Here is a 23928-nt window from a genome sequence, read left to right as displayed (position 1 = left end):
TCACAGATACGAACAATGAGGCTAATAGTCAATGGAAGATTCAATCTTGAACCTGTTTGCCTTTAAAGTATGTCTTCGGTACACACTTGGAGATGGCGTGTCTGGGAGCTGAGAATTCTTAATGTGTACTGTGGGCACAGGTGGGTCTGTGCCATCTCTCCCAGCCTCCTGCACAAGTGCCCCTGGCAACTGAGGTCACATCACAAACACCTCCTCTCGTGGTGAGGTTCAGCCCCAGGTTCTATACAGCTGGAGTCAGACTGCAATAGCCTCCTGGCTCTGCCACCTGGTAGGTCTGTGACCTTGGGCGAGTTACTTTCTCTCTGTGCCTCAGTTTTCTCATCTGAAACATGGGGGTGGTAGTACCTCCCTCCCAGCAAGGTCGTACGAAGCAGCTAAGGTAACACATGTCCCGTGGCAGATACACAGAGAGTACACGAACACTAGCTCTTACGAAGAAGACTGTAATCGTGACTTCTGACTACCTGCAGGATGGGGCGGTGGTCTTGGTGAGGAAGGAAACACCATGGGCAAGCTCAGCACAGCACAAGTCACCGATTTGGTGACTTCAGAAGACAGCCCACCTGCGCAGGGTAAGGAGGGCTCTACCCTGGAGATGCTGGCTCATGGCACCCGAGCATGGGACCGGGGGAGCCACGGCTAGTGTTAGGCAGGCGTCCTGCAGGAATATCTGTCTGGTCACTGGAAGGGCCCTTGTAAGTCCACATCTTCATTTTTCTCATGGCTTGAAAAACGTCGAAGGATCGTAGCCCGAGGGCTCACTGTGGGCTGCCGTGGCTGACCGTGAGCTGTTTCCAGGGCAGGGCTCAGGGAGGCCAGGCCAAGCAGATTGGGTGGGGGAAACCTGAGATGAGTGAGTGGCTAAAGATGTGTTAATGAGCTACTCTCGATTTCAGTCCATCTCAGAAGGCCTCGTCCGTGATTTGGGAAGCGACCCAAGGTCATTGTTGTTCTTGACACGAAGCTCATCATCAGCACCACGACAGAGGAGAAAGGACGTACGATTAGAAGGCAGGAGAGTGGGGGTCAGCTCCCAGTTCTCCATGTGTTTATCCAGGTAAACTTTAACCTTTGTAAGCCTTAGCATACAAGGGAGCTAAAACTCCCATCCCACCTGCCCCAGAGCACTGTAGTATCACAGGAAACAACATGCACGAGAATGCCCCGTGACTGCAAGCGCAAGGTAAACCGCGCCAATCGTGTGACTGGCACTGAGCTGTCCTGCTCTAGGCATTCACCTGGGGTGGGGGAGTAGGGAGCCATCTGTACCCTCTCCCCTGGGTCAGGCACACATTTCCCAGGGTAGCTGTTTCCCTCTGCGATCATGCGACAGCCTGGAACTCCACCCAGCCTTCCCAGAAACAAGATCTATGACTGTGGTGTCACAAGTTTCCTATTCTATTCAGGTGAGACATTCAACCACAGGGACAATCACATAGTTAGCTGGTGACAGGAGTCAGAGTCATGGGCCCAGAGTCATGGTCCTTTAGAGGCAAAGTTCAAACACCAGCTCTGTCCCTTGCAGGCAGGGTGACCTTGGAGAAGTCACTTACCCTCTCTGAGCCTCAGTTAAGTCATTTGTCAAATGGAAGAAATAGTATCTATTTTGTGCTGTTATGAGATGTGAGACTACACATGCTTGTCACACAATAAGTCTTCCACAAACGGTGGCTGCAAGTTTAATCTTCCTGGGCCTCTAATTTCCCATCTGTGAAATGGGGACAATAGCTGCTCCCTGGCCAGGCTGTGGTAGAGATGAAACGAGACAGTGCATGAGGCAAGCACAAGATGGCCTCGTTGCTGTACGCTCCATGGGCACAAAACCTGGGTTCGCTTCATTCTGTAGTGAATGCCCAGTGCCCTGTAGAATGCCTGGCACACGCCCGAGGCTCTTTGTAAACATCTGTGGAATGAGCGAATAAACTAAGTGCTCCCAAAATGGTAACTGCAGATTGCTTTAACTTGTCTGAGTCTCAGCTTCCTCACCTGTAAGATGGGAGGGCTGTCGTGAAGACTAAGGGCTTCCAGCCGGTGCTGCAAACACTCCCTGACCCTGAGCGGTCCTGGCACCCCACTCCCTGGGCACACACCACGCGAGGCAGCTGCGTAAGTAAGAGCGATGTTTACTGAGCGATACAGGACTGAGTACTATGAAGGGTTTACAAGGATGGAAACACCCCCACCCCCGCCCCGGCCACCCCGACACCCAGAGACTACAGTACTTAGAAGTTACACACAACGGCCATAACTGCTGGATATCTGTTCTTAACAAACAAACCATAGCATATTTATACTGTATCACATCGAGTGATTATAGAAATCCATATATATATTGCTTGTATAAAATCTTTTTTTTTGTAAAAAATATTAAAAAAAAAAAGTATAAAAAACATGTGCAGTTGAAAGCCCTGCTCGGACAGCCAGTCTGTAAACATTCAGTGAGTATGTGCTTTGGAAGGGCGCCCGCGCCTCAGTGCCCACAGCAAACTCCAGCAGGGCCGGCGAGGGTGCGCCCAGCTGCCGCGTCCCGGGCAGGGCCGCACTGGACCGAGGCAGGCAGGTGTCAGGGTCCCAGCACGCCCCTCTCCAGCGAGGCACCAGGGGCGGGGCAGGAGGATTGCAGTTGCATTCTGAGTTCCATCCTCAGCCGCATTTTGGTTGCAACTCATGGCTTTTCCTGGCTGCTCGGAGGTCCCTCGGGCGGGTGTCCTGGCGGAGAGGCTGGAGATGTGCCCGAGGTTGGGCATCTCTCTGGCCCAGGCGCCTCTGTCCTGCCTCCTTCAAGCTGGGCCCCAGGCAGGACAGCCCTACCCCCAGGTCGACTTTGGTCTCAGCGCTTGGTCCCTCTGGGATTCTTCAGCCCGCTCTTCCCCTGGTGTGGCTGATCTGAGTTTCACAAAAAAGCCCGGCTGACGCTGGCTGTGCTGAACCTCATCGCATAGTTTGTCATGCACCAAGGAAGGGCCCTCTGGGAGCCCCCTCCTCCCCCCTCTTCGTCTCTTTTCTTCCTCCTCCTCCTCCTCGTCCTCTTCCTCCTCCCAGCCCATGGTCACTTCTTCTCGAGCTGCTCCAGCAGCGGGTTGCCTTCTGACTCGGGGGTCTTGACGCTGTCGGTCCGGACGATGCAGGTGGGGCGGTGCCGGTTCAGCATCAGGATGAGCTGCTGCCGCTCCTGCTTCAGCTCCTCGATCTGGGTCTTTAGCTCGGCGTTCATGAGTTCCAGCCGCTCGGATTCCTGTGCACAAGGACAGAAACACGCCGTAAGCTTCTAGCACAGACCAGCTCTGGGGAGAGGCTCTGCCTGCGGGTAGGCACAGGGCATGCTGGCTGGCACTCACCGGTTTTCTGCCTGCCGGGTTCCCACTGAAGGAAACACAGAGCCTGCCATTGAGCCCCCGGGTTAAGTGGCTTCCTGCAGACAGTGCCCACGCCTGTGACACTGGCCTGTGTCACAGTGGGATGAATCCAGGCTATACTCTGGGGCCAGCCAGGCTCATGTCCCACCTTCCTCCCCTCCCCCAACCCATTCCAGCCTCAGTGGCCTCTTCGTTGTCACTCAGATATGCCAAATACTCTCCTGCCTCAGGGCCTTTGCACAAGAAATAAAGGGTGGGAAAAGAATGGAGGCCAAGTGGCTCTCAAGCAGGTCTATGGAGGGTCTGTGAGGGTCCAAGGTGATCCACAGATGGCGGTGCAAAGGCAGAAGGCTTTGATGTGTGACAAATGCGTGTTGGGGCTATTTTGGCCTGTGGGATCAATGAGCCCAGTGTGAGCATATTATTCCTCTTAAAACATGTGTTTTCTGGCTATTAGTCTATAATTATTTAAATAATCTCTTCCTTATCCCCATAATCCGGACACTTTGCTCACAGAGAGGCAATCGACAGCCATCCTGCTGGGTCCAAAATGAGCTTTCAAATAGACCTCACGTGAGATTCCCAGTGAACATCCAGCTCAATGGGAAATGCTCCCGGGAAAGGAAGGAGTGTTGATAATTTGATGGTGGGCGGAGGGAGCGGTGTCACATGTTCATAGCGTGGATAGGGCATGGACAAATCAATTCAAAGCTTAGGGATGAAACAGTAAAACAGACAAGTATCGGAATGGTTTTTCTTGGGCTGTGTCTAAAAATTATAACCAGTTTGAGAGGGGAAATTTATTCAGGGGCCAGCAAAGTTTTAGATCAGTTGTTCTCAACTAGGAGTGATTTTGCCTCCCAGGAGACATTTGACAATGTCTAGAGACATTTTTGGTTTGGTTGTCACAACTCAGGGGAGGGTGCCACTGGCATCTAGCAGAGAGAGGCCAGGGATGCGCTCAAAATCCTACAAGGCACAGGATGGCCCCTGCAACAAGAACCATCTGGCCCAAAATGTTGATAGTGCAGAGACTGAGAAACCTGTCTCAGTCAAAGAGCAGCCATGGCAGCCATGGCTGCAGCTGCGTGCGTGATGCCCGGACAGCCTGCGAGCCCAGGGCCCGCCTGCCCTCTGGCAGGGTGCAGGTGGAGCAGCCTCCCCTGGGGTCTCCGGGGCCCTCGGTGGGGCCCACGCCCTCCCCCCACAGTGCTGTCTTCCTCACACCAGCCGGTCTGACCAGATCATTCCATGTGCTCACCCCCGAGGTGGCAGCCTGGGCGCCCAGGGAACTCAGAACTGCTGAGATCTGCAGGCCTCGTGACCAGAAGCAGAGAGAAAACAGCCTCACAAAAGGAAAAAACTGCTCAGGGGGAAAATATTAAACACCAGCTATGGAGGTTTTTAGTTCAACAGGCTGAGACACGACTGGGAAGATGGCCTGGTCCTCGGTTCTCAGAATTCTGAAAAGAAGTCCATCTCAGAGGACAAGGACGGGACCCCTCAGGCCGGGGCACTTACGTGCCAATTTTAGCCACCTGCTCTCTGGGTCTGACTCACCGGTGACCTTGGGAGCCTCTCACAAACCTTCTGACTACCCAGGTCCCCCCAGGCCAAACTGAAGCTCTGTCTTCAAATTCTCCTCTGCCTCTGCCTCTACGAATCTCAGAGCCACCCACCCACCCACGAAGATTTGCTGAGGACCTGCTGTATACAGTGAATGCTCCAAACGCCATGAGCTCCCAGCATGGCCCTTGGGGAGCTTCCACCCTAAGGGGAAGGAGAAATTCATACGGCCGGGCGGAGCTTGCTGGGTGACCACCACCCAGGGTTCGGAGGACCGTCAGAGAGGGCTAAACAGCAGGTTTGACCTTGGGCTTGAAAGATGGGTGACTCTGGTTGGGTAGAGAAGATACAGAGGACTTTCAGGTAGGCAGCCCTGAGTGAACAAGGACACAGACACGGGAAGACTAAGGATGTGTTTAGAGGAGAAAAATGTTCCAGTGTGACCACAGCTCACTTTAGGACATAGCAGGGCACAAAGCCACAGTGGTGAGTTTAGAGCCGGCCTGTGGCTCCGGAACTCTTGTGGGTTTAGCATCAGAGTCTAGAGCCGGTTCCTTAACGTCTCAGTTATCTTGTCTGTGAAAAGGCGAGGATTGTGGGGATTAAATGAGCCCACGTGGAAAAGCATTTTGTAAACCAAAGGGTTAGAGAGGCTTAAGGAATTTTTACTTTAACGTATGAGCAAGAGAACAGTAGGAAGAGGAAAGAGAAGAAGAGAAGGAGGATGTTTCCAAGTAAAATCGTCAGGTCTTGGTGACTGCCTGGATTCGGAGAAGGAAGGAGACAGCGCAGAGAGCTGACTGTGAGCCCCAGGAAGGGTCCGGGGAATGGAGCCGGGGACGAAGCTGTTCTGGAGAGCAGGGGAAAGGACGAGGAAGCAGTTTGGTGTGGGGTACAGCGAGTTTGAAGTTCAAACTGGACATGCAAGGGGAAGCGTCGGACAGAACTCAATGGTGCCACCCCCAGATCCACCCGCTGGGAACGACCGCGTGTCAAACCAACCCTGTGTGCGTCACACAGAAAGACCAGCGAGGTGTGGGGCAGATTGCCTCACACGTGCAGTTATCACAGGAATGGCATCACATTCTGTTGGCTGGAAAATGTTAGAGCGTATCATGGGATATCCTGAGTTCCCACTGTTTGGCTGTCAGAATGTAAATAACTGCTGTTTAGTTTTATTTCCTTCTGTATTCAAGGAGCTTTCGCTTGGTGCTACATATTTATTTACTGCATAAGTTGAAGTTCAGAAGAATCTTTTTTAACCACGGTTGTAGATGTGGTTTGTGGCTTTATAATAGCAATTACCTGATTTGTTTTCCTAATTAATGAAGAACTGGGCTAGGATCTTCCACATGTTAATTATGCAGTGAATAGCTCTGCATTTTTGCTTATTGTTTTGCCTTCTGGAAGATGTTTATTGCCCTAGAGAAAATGAAACCATTTGTTGTTTTAGAATAGAATTAATGCAAGTTAAGTTTCTGCCTCCTACGCTGCAGTCAGCAAAGGCGGTAGGAAAATACCAGCGCAGGGCTGGGGGTCCTGGCTTTTCATCCTGGCTGTGTGACCTTGGCAAAGTGACGTTGCCTCTCTGGGGCTCAATTTCCTCCCAGAAAATATGATGACTGGCCCAGGGGACTTAAGCATTAAGACTGTCTGAATGTATAAAAAGAAAATAAAAGTTACTCTAAAGCACATAAAACAGAATTCCACTTAGTTTTTGTAAGAGTTAGGAAGCAGCCTGATGTGGCCTTCTGAGCCAAAAAACCCTATCTGGATTGAAGCCCTGACTCTGCTACCCACTAGCTGTGCCTCTGCAGACAAGTTTCCCGATTTCTCTGAGTCTGGGCCACCCTAGTAACGTGCTGGGCGGTAGAGAAAGTTCAGGGTTGTAGCCTGACTCGGCTGCTGTGTTGTCTTGAGGAAACCTTTAATCCCTCACGATGCTTGTCATTGCCTCGCCTCCCCCGAGAGTCGCTGTGACTTCAAGGCAAGGGTGGTGATGAAGAGCGTGAGATGGTATCACTGCTACCAATACCCAGAGAACCTGTGTTAGGCACAGCAGCGCGACAGAGGCCAGTGTGAGAGAAGGGAGAAGCCTAGGGCCACTGCTTCTGACTGCAGGCAGAGGACATATTGAGGTAGCCCAGGGTCCTGCAGGGTGTCGGCCTGACCCGTCCCAAAGCCTGCCCTCTGCCTGGGGTTCAGGGCTTTGGCTGGTCTATGCAGGTGAACTCTGAGATGTAGTAAGAATCTCCCAGGGGTGGATCTGGGTGCCCAGGGGTCAAGGGTGGTGGTGGGGTGACTTTTATAATATATCGATATATACAGTCCTCCCTCAGTATCCATGGGGCATTGGGTCCAGGACTCCCCGAGGACACCAAAATCCAAGGATGCTCAAGTTCCTTATATAAAATGGCATAGTATTTGCATATAACCTCCCATACACATTAAATCACTCCTAGATCACTTATAATACCTAATACAATATAAACGCTATGCAAATAGTTGCTATGCTGCATTGTTTAGGGAATACTGACAAGAAAACAAAGTCTGTACATGTTCAATACAGATGTTTCTTTTTCCCCCCAATTTTTTTTTTTTTTTTTTTTGAGACAGAGTCTCGAGTTGCCCGGGCTAGAGTGAGTGCCGTGGCGTCAGCCTAGCTCACAGCAACCTCAAACTCCTGGGCTCAAGCAATCCTTCTGCCTCAGCCTCCCAAGTAGCTGGGACTACAGGCATGTGCCACCATGCCCAGCTAATTTTTTTTATATATGTGTATTTTTAGTTGTCCAGATCATTTCTTTCCATTTTTTAGTAGAGATGGGGTCTCGCTCTTGCTCAGGCTGGTCTCGAACTCCTGACCTTGAGCGATCCACCCGCCTTGGCCTCCCAGAGTGCTAGGATTACAGGTGTGAGCCACCGCGCCCGTCCCCCAAATATTTTTGATCCTCAGTTGGTTGAATCACGGATGTGGAGCCCACAGATATGGAAGGCTGACTGTATGTGTGTGTGTATGTATTACACACATATATACATATATATCCCAATCATATATGTATTCCTTTATTTAATAAATAATTAATATCTATTAATAATATAGGTACCTCGTAGCCTTGTTAATATCTTATATCTTATACCTTGTTAATATCTTAATATCTTATCTGTTAAAAATAAATTACGAGAACATCCCCAAGGTCTGCAGGCACGGACCATCAACATGGCCATCTGCATCTGTGCCCTAAACCTCACACCCAACCTCGCTTCCAAGGCCAGCAGGGGAGCACGGGGGTAAGGGGAGGACGGGGCCTGGGCCCAGACGGTGCTGCCCAAATCTCCCTCCCAGGCCCCGAAGCTGCACGCTTCTCTCTCACTGGGACAACACAACCCCCCCGAAACCAATCTCCCCACCAGAATCTGTGCCCACACTGCAGCAGAGGGATCTTTTGAAGGCATGCCTCTCCCCTCTGGAAACCCTTCGATGGCTCTCCGTGACCACAGACTTTATCATCCTGACGGGGACACTTGTGAGAGCGAAAGAGGGGCTGCTAATCATTGGGCCAGGACGACAGGCACAAACTGGGGTGTCCCGGGCAATCCAGCACACAGGCCGACCCTACACAGGAAGGATCTGGGCCCTGCCTGCCTCTCCACTCCCCGACTTAGTACTCAGAACTCCAGCCACCCGACATTCTTCCAGGGCCTAAACACACCCCTAAACGATACCTTGTGCCTGTGCTTGTGCCGCTCCTGGTAACCCCTGACATCTCCTTAGCTCCTACTCTCTTCCACGTCTCAGTTGAAGCAGTCTTTCCTCTGCCTAGGCTGGGACAGGGCCCCTGCTGAGTGATCTCCCAGCTCGCCGGGCTTGCTCAGCGTAAGGCTCAGCCCACGTCACCATTCCTCGTTTCCTGTCTGCCATCCCACCGCAGACCTCGTCCGCCTGTCCGCTGTGCAGGGGACACTTGCTAACACTTGCTGGCTGGGCGGATGGATCAGGAAATGGGTGGATGAATCCGAGCCCAGGGCTTGCTAGCACCGTGACCTTGGGCAAGCAACTTGACCTCTCTGAGCTACAGGTCAGTCCCTAAAATGGGGATAATTAATTAATATTCACCTCACTGGAATGTTATAAGGATTAAATGAGACACGTGAAATGCCTGGCACGCAGTAGGTGCTCAGCAAGTGCTACCAGAATGTGAGAAGCAGCGAGTGTTGTTTAGTTGACACGTTTATTGTGCCGGTGTGTTACTGGCGTGCTGTGCACTCGGGCCTGTCTTGCTGCCAACTGGCTGGCCAGCCTCAAAGGCAGGGACCTTATGTGAAGCTTCTCTACTCCCTGTGGTGCCTTGCCCAGTGCTGCCATGGCAGGCACCTGGTGCTGGAAATGAGCTATGCAATACCCCATCTGTCTTGAAGCATCTTAGAAACTTCTTGAAAACTTCCAGCCCAATGTTGTGCCACCACCTCTTTCAAGGTCGTTCTGGGGGTCTATCTCCTGCCTACAATAACCATTGCCCTGCCCTAGACACTTGCAGCCTGGAGGGATACACATGGCCCTACGCTGTCCCCACCATGGCCTCAGGATAGCTCTCTGCTTGTTGTGAGCATGAGAAGAGATCCACAGACCCCCAGTGTCCAAAAACACGAGGCCAACCCTGCCTTGTCTCCCCAGCTCCCACAGGGAGCCCATGTCTGCCCCTCCTGTATGTCCCCTGGTGCACCCAGCACAGCGCAGGGCACTTAGTACATCCTCACGACACTTGTTGAATCAGCGAACAAACAAAAGGATAAATGAATGAAGCAGAGCCAATATAGCAAGGGACAGGTGCTTTGAGGTTGGCTGCAGGCTTGACTCTCAGTGCTACCACTCGGTTGCTGAGAGGCGACCAAGAGGCAAGTTACTTAACCTCACTGTGCCTCAGTTTCCTCTTCTGTAGAAAGGGAATAATGAAGTCACCCACCTCATGGTTCTTATGCCAATGAAATGAGATAAGGCACACACAGCACTTAGCACCGTGCCCAACTTTACAAATACTGGCAACTATTGTTAATTATCGCATACTTGTAGAATGGCACCTGACCCGTTATGTTATTATTATACATGGTTATTATCATTGTTCAGTGATGAACCAGTGATGGGGGTTGGGGGGGTTGGGCTTCTTCCCGTTTTGGCTTGTTGGGTTTTTTGGCCTTGTTCCCCCTTGCCCTGGCCTTCCCAAATTCCAGGGGGGTTTTGGGGGCCGGGCTTCGGGGGGGGGAAGGACCAACCCTTTTGTTTGGCCCCTTCCGGTTGAAGGGGCGGTTGGGCCGGAGGGAAAGGCCCCCACTCCCGGCTGACCTCTGGAGGCAGAGCTGACCTCTGATCTCTGGGGACAGCAGCAAAGAGCTCAGGGGCCATCTTCAGTGGGGCTGAGGGGCTGGCCAGATGGGATCCAGGGCTGGCTGAGCCAGTAGCCGGCCCAGGGGCTGTGTTCTCTGCCACATGCAGGATGTTACCTCCTAGCTCCATTAGCACCCACCCTAGACACCTTCGGTAGCTACCAGGGGACCAAAATGGGTAGTAGCAGTCCTGGGTCATCCTGGTCAGTTAGCACTAAGGGTCTAACCTCGCAGAGGGGAACTTGACCCCTCCTTCCTTCTCTGGGCTTCCAGGGGGTGAACATGGGCAGGAATTGCTGCAGGCTGGCCTGTCTTGGTGGGGGGCTGGTATTAGATGGGAGGCGGGGAGGACCGGAGGGGCCGAGGTTGCCTGGGCAGCTGCCAGCAGGTGCACAACGACTGCGCGTCATTTGACGGCCTCTCCTGGCCCAGAGTGCACGAGCCCTCTCTGAGGAATGGGCAGGCCCGCGCCCGGCCAGCTGCCCCGCTCACCCGCTGCAGAAACTCCGTGCGCTCCTTCTTCTTGTTCCGGCATCGGGCCGCTGCGACTTTGTTCTTCTCCCGGCGCCTTTTCCTTCGCTCCTCTTCCTCGTCTAGCTGTGAGGGCACAGAGCCACGGATTAGACATGAGGCAGGCCTGGAGTGTAGCTTCCCTCCCGACACACAGACAGACGGAGGGACAATTCCCCCTTCCTGACCCCCTCCTTGACAGTGAGGGAGCAGTCACTGTCCGCCAGCCTCACCGGCGAGAGAGATGGAGACGTCTCCCAGCCAGTCTAGGGGTCCTCTCAGAGCGTGTGGGCATCCTGGAGAGGAGTCAGTGTCCCAGAAGGGCAGGACACTGCTGTGGTTTCAGTGAGTCCCCCAAGTTCCTGTGTTGGAAACTTAATCCCCAGTGCAAAAGCGTCGAGCAGTAGGACCTTCGAGAGGTGGTTAGGTCACGAGCGCCCTGTCCTCACGAATGGATTAATGCTGACGTGTGGACAGTGAGCTCTTGTTATAAGAGCAAGTTCGGCCTTCTCTTGCCCTCTTGCACTCTCTTGCTTTCTGCCTTCTGCCTTCTGCCCTGGGATGACGCAGCAAGAAGGCCCTCGCCAGATGTCGGCACCTTGACATTGGACTTCCCGGCCTCCAGAACTGTGAGCCAAAAAATTTCTGCTCATTATAAATTACTCAGGATGGGGTGTTCTGTTATAGAATAAAACACAAAACAGACCAAGACAGACACCTGGGTTCTGCCAGAGTTCAGGAGGCCGGGAGCCTGGCGAGTCTACTCACACAGAGGTGGCACCCAGCGGGTGGTGACAGCCTGTTCTCCTGCCCAGCCCAAGCCTTCTGGGCGCGATTTTCCAGGCCAGCAGTTCCCAGGCACTTCCTTTACAATGCCTTGGGCACGGACCCAGGTCCCACATTCGATTCCCACCCCATCTCCCCTCCGTGGCTGCCTTTGTTCCCCACCCCCTTACCCTCCGTTGGGATTTTCAACCTTCACTGCTCCTCCATACCCAATACTCCTCTCTCTTGATCCGCCCAAATGCTCGGATCTATTTCTTTCTGCTGCTAACCATCTCTTCACCTGGCTTTAACCCTTTTCCCTGCCCTTGCATGTTCCTCTGCAAGGATGCTCACCTGTGAGAGAGCTGGGGCCCCAGGGGCACAAGCGATGGGCCTCCTGAGTCTCCAGGCTTGCTTCTCCCCCTGGACACGTTAGGAAGTTCACCGTGCATGAAATAGGACCCATGAAATGGGAAGGAGGAAACTCACTGCTCCCCAACACAGACTTTGAATCAAAGTTGCTGTTATTGTTCATTAGTAATAATAAGAGGTGGCATTTGTTGGCTACTTTGCTAAATGCTTTAAACATGTTATTTCATCTTCATAATCCAAGTCCTGTGAGGAAGGTGCTATTACTGTACCATTTTACAGACAGTGAGACCGAGGCTCAATAGCTCAATTTGCCCAAGGCCATACAACTAGCCATTCGACCAGGAAGCAGCAGAGCCAGGATTTGAGTTCAGATTTCTCCGGTTTCAACCTTCCTGCTTGACCATTGGCCCTTGCAGCCCCAGGCCATCAGAAGCACTTTGACATGGCACCTCTCGCCATCCATTACCTACCAAGAAAATCTGAAGGACACACGGGGGCTGTGTGGGCTGGGCTGGGGACAGCCCAGAGTCAGAGGCCACTGGAGGAGTTGTTGGATTGTCCTGGGCTTGCCAATTCTCTCACTTCTCCAGCTGCGGGGGGAGCAGGGGGTGGTGACTCTGGCAGCCCAAGGCCTGGAACAACGTCTCAGCCCAGAGGGCCACAGGCCAGGAAAATAAACAGCCTCTCTCTGCACACTCCCGGCATGCCCTGGGAGCCCAGGACAGAGGGCCTGGGCCTGAGACCAGCACCACCGGCACAGGCCCTGGCAGGGCAGCCCTCTTCCCCTGCCCGCCACCCCCGAGCTTCCCCTGCCCCACGCCCACCCCACCTGGGAGGCTGCTGGAGAGGCGCCTTGTCAACAGCACCACACCCAGCACCTCCCAGCCCATGGCCTCCTTTGAAACCCAACCAGAAGTGACAGCTCCTCTGGCTGACCCGCGTCTGGGAAAAGAGAAACCTGGCCCAAACTGATTCCGCCCAACCTCAAGCTCACCCCCAAGGAGGACGAGGTAACCGTGACGACAGGCAGGGGAAGGAACTGGAGGAAGTGGCAGGCAGTGCAATCTCCCCTCGGCCAAGAGGGTTTGCCCACAAACTGCCAAGGTGATGTGTGCAGCCCGGGCACGCGGGGCCTCCAGCCCTCCCCACCTCTGGCCTCCGAGCCCCAGCTCCCTCCGCCATGTCGCGCAGGGCCTCACTGCACAGAAAGCAGGAGCAGCAGCAGCTGGAGGGAAGTTTAAGAGATGGATTGGACCAGGCTGATGCCCAGATTGGGGGCTGTTCCACCTCCCCTGTCCAGCCACATGAGTCCTCCCCTGCCATCACCCTCTACTCCAAATGTCTCACCCTCCTCCAAGCCAGCCTGGCCCTCTCGGCCCTGACTGAGAGATCCTTCCTGTCCCACTCGGTAAACCCTGACTCAGCCTGCAGGAGTAAATGTCACCTCCTCCAGGAAGGCTCTTTGGCTGCCCAGACAGAATTGACTGCTTTTTCTATGCCGCTACAGCACTGTAAGAATCACATCCCAACAAAAACCTTGGTTTGTGGAGTCCCTGTTTCCCCTGCTGGTCTGGAGGACGGGAACCTGCACATGCCCAGCAGCTGGCGCAGTGCCGGCACTCAGTAGGGGCTCAGATGAATGAAGGTAATAAAGGATTCCAGAGAAAGATGCCACAGGCCTGGATTCTTTAGCTACAAAATGACTTACTGCCCATGTTTGCTTCTGCATAGCCTTTCCCCAGCGCTCACAGAGCCTTCTCTGCAGGCATGGTCTCTTCTCTCTGTACCAGCGAAGCTTGGGATTGGGTCTTGCCTTCCCCAGAAGCACGTTGGCTGAAGGCAGAGTCTACATTCGGGGGTGCAGGCCCCGAAGGCTGTGGCAGGTCTGCGCGAATCAATCCTAAGCAGGCCCGGAAAGAACCCAGGGTGTGCTTAGGCCTAAAGCCCCCAGTTCCGCAGCCCCTAACAGCCTCCAAACCTGCCCCCAGGCCTCTCCTGCGCCCATGCCCCACCTCGGCTGCCGTCTCCCAGTAAGGCAAGACGTGGCCCAGAGCCCCATCCCCACACCTTCCCTGCTGACGCTGTGCCCTGTCTCCCTAAATCCTCCTGCTGCTGTTTAAGAGCTGCCCAGAGATGAAGAAAGCAGCTGCTGAGGCCCAGCCAGAAACAAGCCCGCAGTTCGGCAGGCCCCTGCGCCTTCTCCATTCTCCCAGCTAACTGGGGCTGTGCCGAGACCTGCGCCCCTCAACTGGGACTATTTGGAGACTCCCTGCCCTCTTCCAGGCTCTCCTTTCGTCCCCAGAGTCAAGGCTGCTGCCTCCTGCTTCCCGATGCCTCTTGAATTCTCTAAAGCATTTGGCCACAGTCGGGTGAAAAACAGCAGAGTGTTTTCACCACACACGACTCTGACATCTGAAACCGGAACCCCAAAATGGGAGCTGACTCCTTTTTCTGCAGATACAGCTGGAGGAACCGGGACGTCTGAGGAGGAGGCAGCATGACGCTCGACGCATTTAAAGAACCAGGAGATGGGGCGAGGCGGTGGGAGGGGAACGTATCCCTCCCTGTTCTCGAACTTAGTTTTCCCCCAATCCCCAGGGCAAGGCCCCAGGGCAAGGCTGTCTGTGTCCTGGCAGTGAGGGTGCTCCTGTGCCACACTGCACACTGGTGGAGGGACCAAGCGGGCCCTTTGTGGCTCAGCCCCCCACCCGCACCCTCCTCAGAGAGCCCGTAGTCAGCCCCACCGAGGGGAGGGGAGCCGGGCCCCCGGCCACAGCCAACTGCGCGAGGTGTGGATGGCTGAGCCGAAGCTGGGCTACATTCCCTCTCCTGGGACTAAAAAGTGCACTCAGAGATGCCGCGTGCTGGACCGGGGAACATGCAGGTGGCGACCGACTTAGCCGTGTGCCTGGGAGGCGAAAGGTCAGGCCACTGAAGGACAGAAATGAGCAGGGGCCGGAGACCTTGTGGCAAGAGAGAAACAACCCCTCGGCTCTATGAGGGCATCAGAGAGACAAAGAAATAGGGAGACAGAGAGAGAAGGGGTGACAGAGGGAAAAGCCGGGCCTGGACCAGGCTAAGGCAGGCGAGGTCCCCAGGGCACCTGAGGGCAAGTGCCTCCTTCAGTGGCACGCGCCGGGCACCTCACCCAGGCCCTGAGAAAGAGAGCCCCCGACAGAGAAGCAGAGACAGAGACAGAGAAACACACAGACCACAGAGAGACAAAGACAGGTGGAGAGAGGTGGAGAGAGGCCGAGACACAGAGATAAACACACCAACAGGGACAGAGGCTGACGGCCTAGACAGACAGAGGGACACACAGTGGACAGACAGAAGGTACACACAGAGAAAGAAACTGTCTTGGTCCTCTTGAACCTACCCCATGAGACCTGCCTAAGCTCCCTGTCCTTACGGTCCGTGAGGGACACCCCCAAATCTGCCCCAAAAATTCCTCCATTGGCCTGGAGGGAGTTTGAGAAGCTTCCTGCCACTTGACACTGGAGTGCCCGGACACCACGGCTCCACCCTTTTAAAGTCCAGTGGTGCCAGGGGATAGCGAGGAGCTGAAGATGGTCCCCAGTGATGCAGGGGAGAAATCCTACCCAGAGTGACGCTTCTAGAACCACGGGGGCAGTGCAAAGCCTGGATGCAGAAGGGCCCTTATGTGGCAGCCAACAAAATCAAACAGAGGTGAGTGGCCTCTGTAGGTGTTGGACCCCCTGGCTCAGGAGTCCTGGCAGGAAACAGATGGCTCACTCAAAGGGGTCCCTAAAGAGAGTTTAATGAGGGAACTATTTAGAGCGGTGGACGGAGTTTAGGGAACCCCAGACCAGCAGCAGTGAGGAGTCACTAACACCCCAGGTCTAAAGGGGCCGGGGGCAGGAGTGATTACTGGAACCTGGGGACAGCTGTCGCTTGGCCACGGGAGAGAGTCACTTGGCAGGAGCTGTAGTCTTGGGTAGAGAAACACAGTGTGGTGCGCAGGCCGTGGTATCAGCCTCCCCTGAGCTCTTGTTAGAAATGCAGGATCTCGAACTCCCCCCCCAGCCCCACTGTGTCAGAATCTGCATATTATATGAGTCCCAGGGGATGGGTCGTGTGCACAGTGACGTTTGCGCTAGAGGCTGTGAAGGGCACACGGTCCATTTAGCAACGGGCTGTGATGACCCACTCACACTTCTCCGTCTCTGCCGCCTCCACCCTGGCCCAAGCCCTCGCCGCCTCTGCCGCTGGACGACTGCAACGGCTCCTAAGGGCTCTCCCTTGTCAAAACGCAAGACAGCTCCTCTGCTTAAATCCTTCCAACAGCTTCCATCACTTACGGAACAAATTCCAGGTTCCCTCACAGGGTCCGCAGGACCGAGCAACCTGGCCCCGCCTGCCTCTCTGACCTTGACCGCACTGCTCTCTTCTACCCCCAGCTCCAACAACAGACCCTCCTTCCTCTTCCCCAGAATGCCACATTCTTCCCTGGTCCCGGGCTTTGCACTTGCTGTTCCCTCTACTGAGACTTCTTGTGGACACCTTCGCTGGCAACCCCAATTTAAAATAAATCCCCCCCCCATTATTTCTCCGTTTATTTCCTTCAAGGTCCTTTCACTTGCCTTTTCCACGTGTGCGTCTGCCTCTTGTCAGTCTCCGCTGAGAACGTTAGTTCACCCACCCATAGTTAACCTATTTACATCAGTATCTCAGTTTCTCTCCTTCACTAATATCACTGGGCCATAGGAGCTGAGCACAGCACAGAAGGGGCCCTCAGTGCGTATGGATTAATTAAATCAACTATATTTATTCGCTGTCTCGGTAGCCACCTGGGACAGCTCCAAGGCCTCTAGGATGCTCAGTGACAGCTCAGAATTCGAACCCAGGTCTTTTGGCCCCAGGGTCTGAGTGCCTCTTGTTCTTCAAGGGGTGGGTGGTCTGCATGTGTCCCCCACATGTGGTACCAAGGCCCCCAGTCTTTTCAGCTACACCTGGTGATGGGAACGCAAAGCAGCGGCAGAAGCTTCCAACTCTAAGGGCCACGACCATTCTGCTTTTCCTTGCACAATTAACATGAGTGTGTCGCATTCAAGCTGCGCAGTTTAAAGGACGGGTCCCGTTGGCGGGCCGCACAGCTTTCTCACAGTGGCACTAGCAGCCCAGATGTGATTTGGAATTCTAACTTTTCACAAGCATTTTCAAAAATATATCTTACAGGACTCATGAAGAGAAAGAATGAGAAAGAGAAATGACACTTTCAACCCAAGGCACTGAAAATACAGAAACTCTCGTGTGGACAAAGCGGTGAGGGAAAAGAGCGATAAAGCATGCGACAAGCAAAAATAGAGGAAAACTCAAAAGCCCAGCGCTAATCACAGTGGCCAAAGTAGGAAGGGCTTCATCTCACACTAAGAGTCATCACATGGGCAGACAGAACCAGGCTAATCCGAGACTCGCGCATCAGGGTCGGCAGGGCCTGAGTCCCCCAGAAGCTCTGCTACAGACCAGCTGTGTGCTCCTGGGAAAGTCACTTGGCCTCTCTGAGCGGAGCCCTGCCGCACAGGGTTGTAAGGAGCACTGAGTTCCAGCCCAGAGTGTGGAATACAAGAAGGCTCCGCAACCACCCTGCTGCCTGCCCGGGGGAGGCGGAGGCAGCGCTGTGGATAGCAGCAGCACACCCAGCCCCCCCCCCACCCCGCCCCGGGCAGAATGTGGCATGGGAAGGAGACCTGGGAGAGGGAGCACCAGGGTGAGGGTGCCTCAGGGCATGCTGAGTTGTCACTGAGCAGGCCTGAAGCAATAGCCCTAGAGCAGCCAGCCAGGCCCACCAGGGCCCCCCTGCATGGAGAAGCCACATTTCAACACCAGGGGCCCAGAGCACCCTGGGAAGTAAACACCCAAATACCAGACATACCAGACATTCCCCCTCCTAAACAGGGCTGCACCGAGCCAAGGGGCTGCTGTACACCCACCCTGCATCAACGAAGCAGGGCAGCCCAGGGGCAAGACCTTAGCCAGCTGGACACACAACCTCCTCTGCCTCCTCCTGCTCCATGGGGGAGGAAGGAGGAAACCCCAGGGGCCCTCGGCCTACACCCTTGCTGACCTCCACAGTCTGCAGGGGCCAGGCCTCCCGTCCAGCCTCTCCCCTGGGGCTGGACTGTTGGAAACTCTGCCCTCCTGACGCTCCCGCTTTCTCACTCAAATGGCCCAGGGCTGGACCTCGGTGGGCCTCAGTGAAATACGGGGCTGCTTCCGTGAACCGTGGGCAGGGACAAATGGCCAGTCCAAGGCTGGGGCTGCAAACTCAAGTCACCCCAGCAGGTAACTAGCCACTAGAGGAGGAGGAGGGCTGCACAGGGAGGGATACCCCAGCCATCCCCGGTGTGATGCAGCCTCCGTGCTGCCGAATCTTCCAAGTTTTCAAGACAAGTTGAAACTATGAAATTTTAAAGTAAAATCTCCCAATTTTTAACATCGGCAACTAATTCCATTTTAGGAACACCGTGGGAGCCAAACAAAACACATCTGCGCGGCCCACGGGCTGCTGATTTATGACCTCTGGCGACAGACCCGGGCAGGGTTTGTCCTCAGAGACCTGAGTTCCAGTCTGTGACCTTGATGACCTTGGGTGGATCGCTTCACCCCTTGGCCCTTGTGGCTCATCTTTAATCAGCACAACAGCTTCCGCCTCACTAACACATCTGCCGGGTGGCTCACATGGGCCTCATTTTACAGGTGAGAAAACTGAGGCTCCGCAGGTGAAGTGCCTGCCCCAGGCTGCCGAGCTGGGAAAAGGCAGAGGTTTGACCCATGACACCAGGCTGTCTCTCCAAAGTCCCTGCTGGCTCTGACTTCCCTGGTTTTCCTTCATCCAGCCGTCAAGGGCAGTGTTGGCTTGACGGAGGGGAGAGGGAGTGAGATGTAGGGAGGATGCACCCCACCTCCTTTTAAGAAGTCTCTGCTTTCACAGCCCTTAGTGCCAGAAAGGGGCTTTTGGAAAGCACCCAGGCCGATGCCTAGATTTTACAGGCGAGGAAACTGAGGCCCAGGGAAGGAAAGGGCCTGCTCCAAGGCTCACAGTTGAGGGCAGGGACTGGGTCCTCACGGACAAGTCTGAAGGATGGTACTCAGTTCATGCTCCTGGGCCTCCTGGCTCTGCCTGCTTGTGTCACCCCTCTTTCCTGAAGTCTCTGCACCCTGGGCCCACTGTACCACACCTGTCTGTCCTCTGACCCTGCCTTTGCAGTCTCTTGCCTCTGATCCTCTTCCCATCCCTTCTGGGCTGATGTCTTCCAGGTCCTACCCGTGGCCTGCTACTCTTCTCGCTCTGCATGCAGATCTTCACTGTTATCTTTTCATGTGGTTTCAGATACCACCGATACACTGGTGCCAACCAAATCTTGATTTTCAGGCCCAAGCAGCCAACCACTAGCTGGACACTCAATGTGGATGTTCCTCAGCCCCTCAAAGTCCTTACCCTGAATTGGTTACTTCATCTCTATTCTCCATCCCTTCCCCGGAGCTGGAGACTCAGGATGCCCCCTCCCCGTTCCCCTCCCTGTCTCCCAGTGTGATCACACGGGCCACCCAATTCTACATCCCAAATCTCCCCACTGTCCATCCCACGGCCACTCCGCAGGCCCTTCTTTCTCCTGGACCACTGCCCCGGCCTCCCAGGAAGCCCCCGATCCCGCACGATCATCCCCCATCCCAGCTGCTGGAGGGACTCTTCCTAAAACGCAGATCTGATCCAGTTACTGGCCTCCTCACCCTCAGGATGAAGCCCAAGCTCCTTATGTCAAACAAGGTTGCTGTGACTCGGCCCCACCTGCTGCGGTCCTACCTCCTTCCATCTCACCCTTCACGCCGTGCTCCTGAAACACTGAGCTTCTATACAAACACTTCCCTGGCCTACACGCCCTCGCCCTGCGGTGCCCTCGGCTCACTTCTCATTGTCTCCTGTACACTCAGCTGAGCCTCACCTCCCACAGGAAGCCCTCCCTGATTCTCATGCCCTCTAGGCTGAGGAGGTGTCCCTCTGCTCTGTGCTCCCATGGAACTCAGAGCTTTTCCTTGTCCCCACTGTGTTGTGTTCTATCCTCAGTTTCCAACTCTTCCACTCAACTGAGAGTTCCATGAGGGCACAGCCCGTGTCTTGTTGGCTTTTGTGTGCTCAGCACCTTGCAGGGTTTGTGGCAATCAGGAGTGTTCAAGAAATGTTTGCTAAATGTTTGCTAAAGGCCTGATGCACAGAGCTGGTGACCTGGATGAGAGCCTGGGACTCCTGACTCCCTCTCCAGTGCTCTTTCCACTCTACTCCAGCTGCCCCCAACACCAGGATGTAATTAAACACGTCCACCTATGGACAAACCCACACACTGGACGCCGTGCTCCTTCGAGGCAGCTCTGCCAACCACCAGGTGAAGGCTTGGAACGAGAGCTGGCAAAGGCAAGGGCTCCACCTGCCAAGATGAGTCACTCGGCGCTCATGGCTGGGGGCGTGGGTGGATAAGCGATTGCTCAGTGCGCTGAGCATCTGCAGGAAACTGCACAGAGAGCAGGGCTGTTAACTGACAACCTGAGGTTCTGCACCCCAGAAGACCCCCAGAGACCCTAGATCCCTGCTGCATCCTCAGGCCAGGAACTCAAGGCCAGAGAAAGGGACTGAATCTGCCAGAATGCCAGTTCTTTCTGGGAAGAGAGGCAGGGACACCTTCTTTATGAACTGGAAGGTGACACCCTGTGATCTTTGTCGGGCCTCAGAGCCCACAGGTGGACTCATCCAAATTGACTTCTCTGTCTCCTCGTATCTTGGCGAGACGAAGCGTATCTCTGACCATGGCCCTCCCTACTCCCCTTGTTCATAGTAAAAACCTTCTTCTGCGTTAAAAGAACCCACAAAGCAGCAGGCTACTGGGGCGTGGGGCTGGTTTATACGAACAGAATAGGGAAAGGCCCTTCTCTAAAAAGGCAGCGGAGAACGGGCCCATTCCGCTGCTGAGAAAAGACAGCACTGTGTTCGAACAAAGCCTGAAAAATCCAGCTGGACAGGGTGACACCCATTTGTGGACAGTCCTGGGAAGGAAAGAGCAAACACTGTTACTACAAAGGTGAGGAAGAGTCCAGCAAACACAGGAAAAATAACCCTGGCACAGGCAGAAAACCTAACGTGGAAGAAAAAACTACACCATGATTGCTGGGAAACCCTTTCGCCAGAGAAGAGCTATTTGGGGAATGATGGCTTTTGCTGAAATATGTCTATTTCAGGGCCATTTCATATTTATAGTTTAGTGGGATTTGGTTTCTCACTAGGCTATCAATCTGTTTTCTTGTCCAATTGACAGTCACTTCAAAAGATGAGAAAAGGGGAGAAATAGTGGCCCCCACAAGACTCTTACCACGCCCAAAAGACTGGTAAGAAGCAGAACGCATCTGGCAGGGAAAAATCCATCTTCTTCTCAAAGAGTTAATAATACAGCTGAAACTGATTCTTTAACGACAACAAATGGCGTAATACGCCTTGATTACACTGGATCAGAAACGGAGACAAGAGCTCCTGCGAAATGACTCTATCTACAGTTAAATGAAGATGCAGTAGTTGCACAGAATATTTATGAACAAGGCTCTTCTGAAAGTCCCGAGCTGGCCAAAGTCGAAGAACATTTCAAGAGCCATCTTATTAAAGCCTTTGGAAGTCATTTGTCTTTCATCATGAAGGTGAAAAACAAGGTCCTTGGTTTAATTATTCTCCACCAAGGCAGTTCCGTTTAATCTGTATGCAGGGTGTGTGGCTAAAACACGGATTTCAGCCAATTTCTTTCAGGCAGAAAGCACAGATAAGACGAAAATCGCCTCACAGAACGGCGACCTCTATACAGAGGGTACTGAACGCCAGCTAATGTAAATCCCACCAAGGTGACAGGGCCAGACCAGTTCACAGCCAGGATACCTGGCCTAGAGGATGGAAGGGTGATTTTACTGTGAGTGATGTATGTAAGGAAAGGGATGTAATCACAGTCCAGAGAGGAGGTGAGGAGGGCTCCCCCACACTGTGGCAGGTGCGGTGGGGCAGAGAGTTCCCGTCGCCAGGGCTGCGGAGTGGCTGCCTGTTTCTGAGACCGGAATTGTTGAGAACTCTGGGTCAGCAACAGCAAATGCTGGTTCCGTAGGCATCAGAGCAGCTCCTCTGATTCTGTCTTCTACAGCAACAAAGGAGCCAGTGGTTGACAAGCTCCCCAGCTTAATTCATTGAGGAGTCCCTCGGGGCGCGGAACTCACTAGCGATGTGAGTATCTTAAGACATGGAAATAACTGGTTTGGAAACACTAAGGTGTTTGCTGACTCAGAGAACAACCCCTGCCTTACACAGATTCAGGGACCACCGGCACTAGTGAACACCCAAGGCAGGTGGATCTATCCAGGAAAAATGTGGTTTTAGATCCGTTAGCCATTCTCAAGATAGAATCATTGCCAGTCAGAGCTGGAAGGGGCGATCAAGTCATCTAAACATGAGCAGAGCATCGGAGTCCCCTGGAGGGCTTATTGCATCATGGATTTCTGGACCCCACCCTCTGGAGCGTGTGGTTCAGTAGGTTTAGGGTACAACCCAAGAATCTGCACTTCTAACAAGCTTCCAGATGCTGGCGCGCTGGTCTGCAGGCCCCACTTTGTGTGGTGCTGACATAAACCAGTGGGTTTCAGGCTGGTTTCAGCAGCAGAAACTTCTTGTTCAAATGATACCACAAAATACTAAATAGATAAAGGTGGTATGCATTTTATTCCAGGGCTTACAATTGCATCACATACTTATCATAGTCATTCAACAAGAGCAGTAAGATGTGTTTTGGCGGATGCAAAACCTTTACTCAGAGCTTTTGTGGGACAGTTGAAGGTTTCTGATAGCCTCAGCATCCAAATTATTCCTGTCTTTTGTTTTCCTTGCATACGCAGATCAGTAGTTAGTTACAAATGGTAGATAGGTAAGCGACAGATAGGTAGACAGACAATGCTTGCCTTGCACTCTCAGGACACTCAGCAGTTAAAGAGAAGTAGCAGAAAGAGCTTTGTTCTGAAGTTACATGCAAAATAGATTAACCTGGCACCAGATATCACCTTGGCAGTGCTCTCCAAGGTGTTAGATTTGGTAAGTAATAGGTATGAACATGTGTGTGGATCTTGCTTTTTGTAATAGAATAAATCAAATTATGCTTTAAAAATGAGATCTTGGCAAGTGACTTAATCTTATGAGCCTCAGTTTCCTAACAACTAATGGTACTAGTAACACCTACCTCATAGGGTTGTTGGAACAAATCAGGGGAGGTGATGTCTACAAAAGACATTTGCAAACCATAAAGTACATTGTTCGTATAAGCCTTCTGTCCTGAACTCAGATGTCCTCACTCCTTCAAAGACCTGGGCTGGTGTCTACTGTACCAAGGGTTTCAGCCAATGGCTAAGGGTTAGAGCCACCTGCAACCACCACCACCCAGACCAATTAAATCAGAATTGGTATCTTCTTTTTTTTTCTTTGAGACAGAGTCTCACTCTATTGCCCAGGCTAGAGTGCAGTGACGTCATCATAGCTCACAGCAGCCTCAAACTACTGGGCTCGAGCGATCCTCCTGCCTCAGCCTCCTGAGTAGCTGGGACTACAGGAGTGCATCACCAGGCCCGGCTAATTTTCCTTATTTTTTGTAGGGACAAAGTCTCACGATTGCTCAGGCTGAGAATCGGTATTTTCAAGGAATTCTAATCAGTAGCCAGATTCAGAAATCACTGTTCTATAACATGTTTCCTCCCGAGTTCTGTATGAAGTCCTGTCAGATGGCTCTCTCTGCTTCTGGATGGCAACTAGCAATAAAAAGGAAAGAGGAGAATGTGTCCCTAACCAGATGCTAGCTTCTTCACTGCTGTTGTCCTGAAATGGGGTTTTAATAACCACGGCTCCTAATTCTGGAGCGCTGCTGCACGCCGA

The 23928-nt window shown here is 53.4% G+C and overlaps 1 protein-coding gene across 3 annotated transcripts in view; it reads right to left on the bottom strand.

Moving 5' to 3' along the window:
* Nucleotides 1–2127: 2127 nt before the first annotated feature.
* Nucleotides 2128–23928, bottom strand: part of JDP2 (Jun dimerization protein 2) — a 40535-nt gene continuing 18734 nt past the window's right edge. For 2 of the 3 annotated variants that reach the window (XM_012656095.1, XM_012656097.1), the window contains exons 3-4: nucleotides 10815–10919; nucleotides 2129–3256 (exon numbers count right to left, since the gene is read on the bottom strand). In XM_012656095.1, the coding sequence (XP_012511549.1) occupies nucleotides 3071–3256; nucleotides 10815–10919 (291 nt within the window). In that variant the 3' untranslated portion in view covers nucleotides 2129–3070. Of the gene's footprint in view, nucleotides 3257–10814; nucleotides 10920–23928 lie in introns of all 3 variants that reach the window. The other variant, XM_012656096.1, reaches the window with a different exon arrangement.

Source organism: Propithecus coquereli, unplaced genomic scaffold (genome assembly GCF_000956105.1).
Source record: "Propithecus coquereli isolate 6110/MARCELLA unplaced genomic scaffold, Pcoq_1.0 Scaffold5, whole genome shotgun sequence".
Classification (NCBI taxonomy): Eukaryota; Metazoa; Chordata; class Mammalia; order Primates; family Indriidae; genus Propithecus; species Propithecus coquereli.
Note: the sequence above shows the minus strand (reverse complement) of the source record. Positions and strands in the feature narration are given on the sequence as shown.